The following is a 5,498-nucleotide window of genomic DNA, read 5'->3' as shown; positions in this document are numbered from 1 at the left end:
AGAGAGAGAGAGACAGAGAGACAGAGAGAGAGAGAGACAGAGAGAGAGAGAGAAAGAGACAGAGAGACAGAGAGGTGTGTCCAGTCATGATCTTCCTACTTTCTATCTTTTCTTAAAAGCCCTGGGCTGGGCATCATCTTACATTGATCAAAAAACCAGAACATCAACCTTTTTCCATGATGCAGGTGATGCTGTGGGCACACCCACTGACATTAAAAAGAGTCACAAAACATCTAAAGCTTTACACTTTAAACACTTTCTCTAACACTCCACACACACTCCACACACACTCCACACACACTCTCTATACACTCTATACAGACTCTACACAGGACATCAGCAGATCTTTCAGCAAAGGTAAAAACCTTTTACTCTCCAATCTGTCAAAAACTATATATATATATATATATTAATTTTTGCAGATTGGAGGTAATTATTTTACTAATTTTACTATGTAATTATTTTAAAATAGTAATAATTATTTACTATGTATATATATATATATATATATATATATATATATATATATATATATATATATATATATATATATATTTTAGCACATTATATATATATATATATACATAGTAATAATTAAATAATTAATTATTAATTAATATTTTTAGCACATTGCTATGGTAATTCTCTTTTATCCACATTTACCTCAAATAAACAAAATGTTAAATAATTGTAACATTTTTTTATTTCCTTCTGTTTTAAATTTCAGCTATTGACATTCGATTCTTTTCTCTGAATGTATTATAGAATTATAGCTGTATACATTGTGTGTGTGTGTGTGTGTGTGTGTGTGTGTGTGTGTGTAAAATTAGACATGGAGTTCAAACTGATTGTGGCGCTTGTGTTGGTCTGTGTTCTGGGTCACATGACCAGAGTCAACACTCTGACTGTGACAGCTCTTCAAGTAAGAAAAACACAACCTTTCTCTAGTTTTATGTTTACTCATGTTTACAATCATTGTGTCTCTTCTGGAGTGTCTGTTGCTTCAATAAGAGACGTTGATTTCTCTTCTGACATGTAGTCCAGCATCACTCAGAGTGGCTGTGGAAGCTTGAAGACGTGTATGTCGAGTCCCACAAACTGCAACCCTGTAGGAAACTCCAGCTGCTTTTTCAGCTCAATTCTACTAAACAACCAAAGTGCCATCTTTGAGCTCAGTGGGACGACATCAGGATACGTGGCGCTGGGAATCAAAGGATGGACCCAAACCCAGGTGAGAATTAGAAGGAGTGTGTTTATAGTGAAGTAGTAAGATTAGATATGAGACTATCAGTATCTCTAGTATTTGAGAAAATATTCTTGATTATAGATGATGATTATTTAGGTTTTATTTATTGATGAATGAACACATTGCACTTTGGACCAGTTTGTAGTTCCATCAGAAACACTGCAAAGGTCCACGAGGTTCTTCAGAACAGTAATAAAGCTTTGTTAAATACAACCTTTACAGATATCAAACCAGAGATGTCTCGAATGAGCTCATTTTCTCTTATCCGTGAGCATACGGACAGGAGACGCAAAACCAGAGTGTAGCCAAAACAAGTGTCTTGTTTATCCAACATTACATCTGACCTACCTGGGTGGTGCTGTATCAGACCTGCATCAGACCTGCATCAGACCTTCATCAGACCTTTATATCAGACCTGCATTAAACATTTGCCAGCCGTTTATATCAGTCTTTAATCAGACATTAATATTTGGTCTTAATGAGGCTTTACTGGATTGGGGTTTGCATGCTGTGCCCTGCTAACTGCACTGTGATACATTTTTTTTCCATTTCCTGTTTCAGGACACCACTACCATGTTCGTCTGCGGAAACAATAACGGCAGTTTCTTTTTCAATACCATGACTCAAAATGGCACAGCGATCACAACTGCCAATGTGGTAAGATTGTAATCATGATGTCATTTTTTTTACATTCTACAAAATCCCAATTCTATAAAATCTCCATTTTGTTTTCCTCCCCAAGTCTACTGTATACAGTGTTCAGGGATCTGTGACACAAAACCAGAGCCTCATTCAGTGTTCCTTCAACACCTCCGCCATTCTGAACATCAGCACAACCAGCAACATCATTATCATCAACATCGCCACCTCTAACTTCACCATCATGAATGGAAGCACAAAGGGTAAGATTTTAGCATCTCCAGCTCATTGGTTTACTATATATTTTGACCTCTTTATAGTTACATTCCAACCGTAGAACAACCACAAAAATACCTTCTGCCCTGTTACACCCTGCTCAGTGTGAATCCTGGATTGTGATTGGCTGGAGGATCAGGCGTGAGAGCAAACACACAGGTAGTTTGTGGTCAGGTGAATCAACGTTCCAAATAAATGCGCTGTTTATGAACACCTGTAACCATAGTAACATCCAGTTCCAGCACCATCCAGAGTGAGACAGCGGTTGTACATGTTTCCTAATGACCTCACTGAGCTCCATGGAGGAGTTCTGCGTCTGAAGCTTAATGCTGCATTTTCAGTATTTGTTTCTTCTTACAGGAATAATTCTGGGAAACGCAGCTGCAATATTTTCCCCCATTACACCAGTGTGGCCGACCACCAGCCCTGTGACCACCACCTCCATCTCCGGGAGCAGCACAAACAGCACCATGAACAACACCAACATCTCCGGGAGCAGCACAAACAGCACCATGAACAACACCAACATCTCCGGGAGCAGCACAAACAGCACCATGAACAACACCAACATCTCCGGGAGCAACACAAACAGCACCATGAACACCACCAACATCTCTGGGAGCAACACAAACAGCACCATGAACACCACCATCATCTCCGGGAGCAACACAAACAGCACCATGAACACCACCAACATCTCCGGGAGCAACACAAACAGCACCATGAACACCACCAACATCTCCGGGAGCAGCACAAACACCCCCTCAGTGAGTTTATTGCTTATTATGATCCACAAATGATCCTGATCCTTGGAGCTTCACAATCAATAGATTAAAATATTGTTTCAAGGTTTTGATTAAACTGGAGATGTGGATCTTCTCTAGTTTCTCTCCTTTCAGCTGCACTTACAAACTGTATTGCTACTGATCTCAAACATGTCTTTTGTTTCTTCTCTTTTCATCTTCAGCTGAATTTCTCCCGTACCGGCTGTGGCAGCTTTAAGCTGTGCCTCCTCAACCAGCCTTCGTGCACCCCTACAGCATCTGGCTGCTTTTTCGCTTCAGCTAGAATGGTCAATCAGACGTTCCTGTTTGAGCTCAGTGGCAGTACGTCTGGGTACGTCGCCCTGGGACTCACCAAACAGGTAAACCATCTCCAGCACATGTGGACTAAATGTGAAATGAGATGTTCAAAAAGCACATAGTAATCATATGGTCAGGGGTCCATAAACCTTTGGCCAAATAACGTATGTGTAGATTATTTTTCAGCACTGATTTGAACCCCTGGATTTGATCCAGGTGTCACTTTTTCAAAGCGTTCAAGATCCAGTTTTAACAAAATGTTGTTTTTCCTTTCAGGGTTCCACTTATGTGTTCGTCTGCGGCAACAACACCAGCAACAACAGTTTTTTCTTCCAGACGGCCACTCGGAACGGCACGATGCTCACTGCTGCCAATGTGGTACGTCTGCAGAGAGTGTGATCCGTGCTAATATTACTGAAGATGTTTCATGCAGCGCACTTACGCTTAGTTTTTCCCCCCAGGCTACTGTGTACAGTTATCGGGGTCTGCTAGCGAACGGTTCTGTTCAGTGCGTCTTCAACACCAGCACCATCTTAGGCATCAGCACCAAATCTAATGACACCTCGTACAACGCCACCATCCTCAGCGGCTCCACTTACGGTCAGCTCACTTCTCTCTCCAGCTTTCCTTTTGTGTTAGCAGATGTAAATAATTTGCTGCGGTTTGAGCAGAATAGGAATTTAAGGTTCAATGATTTGATGGTTTTGATGGACTGATCTTGAAGTGGATGGGAACAGTGACATCGCACAATCGCACGTCTCATCTGCATCCCGTCCCATCAAGGGTTTCCTACTCATTTCATGTTTCTGTTTATAAAGGAACAAGTCTGGGAAATTCAACCACACAGTTCAGCACCAATACAGCAATAGATCTGTCAGATCCCACCGCCCTGACCATCTCCACCACCCAGAGTCCCACAACCACATCTGGAAGCAGCAGCAGCTCTGCAATCAGTATCTGGACTCATGGTAAACTCACATCACATTAGGCTTTTCAAACGTACCAATCCGACTGAGTTTCCATTCGCTGTTATAATTAGCTTCAGTTTTCTGGAAAGATGTTCCACTGGATTTTGTGGAGCCACATATGGCTTTGAAAAATCAGGTGTCACAATATGTTCGGCCACGTGTAGTGTGTCTACTGTCTGTTTATATATATGATTATATCCATCTTATTTATTTCTTTTTTTTACTAAATTTCACTCTTTTTTCCCTTCTTTCTCTCTCAGTGTGTGCCATGCTGCTGAGTGTCATGAGTCTTCACTTCACCACTTCATACAGTCCATGAAGTAGGAAATAATTGTGTGTGTGTGTGTGTGTGTGTGTGTGTGTGTGTGTGTGTGTGTGTGTGTGTGTGTGTGTGTGTGTATATATATGAAGTCAGCAGTAGTTGGCTAAATGGGACCATGAAGTGAAGATGAATATCCAGTATACAGCTCTGTGTTTTGTAAATCGTCTGCAAAAAAAAGAGTTTTATCTGAAATGTTACATATTTTAAAATAATATATAAATATACATATTAACATAAATATATATATATAAACTGTAAATATGATGAAATGAACGACACTCCAATAGTCTTCTGCTGATCGTTAATCAGAGAGCAGATCAGAATATGATTCAGGATGTAATTTCTATGAGATATATATATATATATGGGAGATATATAAATATATATATATATATATGCAGTAATTGTTTTGTTTAATGACTTGTGCTCATTCATTTTTTATTCCTGAAATATTTGCACTCTGTTTTATATTTTTTAAACAGAATGTAAAACAATGACACTTTTCTAACCGCGCTCAATTCTTTCCTGCTACACTTCAGATCTGGTCTGAGGTGATGATTAAAGTCTGTCTTGTTTATTGGCAAAAGAAAACGCTTGCTTTCTTGTCCTGTTTTCATAAACGCAACATCACACTGAGGGGAAATTCCCCAAAGCGAATAGTCAGAAGGTTGCTGTTCAGGGTAGAACATTGTGTTGTCTGAGGGAGAACGTGGAGAGAGTGTTAGATACGGCAGTGTACAGAAAAGACCTGAACTTTGTTTGTTTTAGTAAACACGAAGACAAGTTTTCCTGGAAGAGTAAAGTGTGTTTAGTGTCAACATTTTGCAGCGTGACCCGGAGCTAAAGAGAAAAAATTCCCAAAGTATCCACACCCACTGCTGATTCAGACACATGGCATCAGGAGCCACTTTACAGCCTTTTCAGAACCCTGGAAAATAAAACCCGGGAAAATAAAACCTGGGAAA

The 5,498-nt window shown here is 40.0% G+C and overlaps 1 protein-coding gene across 3 annotated transcripts; it reads left to right on the top strand.

Moving 5' to 3' along the window:
• The first annotated feature begins 204 nt into the window (after nucleotides 1–204).
• LOC124388095 (putative ferric-chelate reductase 1) lies at nucleotides 205–5,124 on the top strand. Of its 3 annotated transcripts, none has more exons than XM_046852756.1 (12): nucleotides 205–357; nucleotides 831–922; nucleotides 1,040–1,231; nucleotides 1,808–1,903; nucleotides 1,989–2,148; nucleotides 2,522–2,706; nucleotides 2,917–2,928; nucleotides 3,129–3,305; nucleotides 3,520–3,621; nucleotides 3,705–3,843; nucleotides 4,062–4,211; nucleotides 4,472–5,124. In XM_046852756.1, exons 2-12 carry the CDS (start codon nucleotides 833–835, stop codon nucleotides 4,528–4,530), a joined length of 1,362 nt encoding a protein of 453 aa, XP_046708712.1. In that variant the 5' UTR covers nucleotides 205–357; nucleotides 831–832; the 3' UTR covers nucleotides 4,531–5,124. The 3 variants fall into 3 exon arrangements, with proteins under 3 accessions (XP_046708712.1, XP_046708711.1, XP_046708709.1); XM_046852755.1 differs by having other exon boundaries at nucleotides 2,522–2,856; nucleotides 2,899–2,928; XM_046852753.1 differs by having other exon boundaries at nucleotides 2,522–2,928.
• Nucleotides 5,125–5,498: the final 374 nt, after the last annotated feature.

This window comes from Silurus meridionalis, chromosome 6 (assembly GCF_014805685.1).
Source record: "Silurus meridionalis isolate SWU-2019-XX chromosome 6, ASM1480568v1, whole genome shotgun sequence".
Lineage (NCBI taxonomy): Eukaryota > Metazoa > Chordata > Actinopteri > Siluriformes > Siluridae > Silurus > Silurus meridionalis.
Note: the sequence above shows the minus strand (reverse complement) of the source record. Positions and strands in the feature narration are given on the sequence as shown.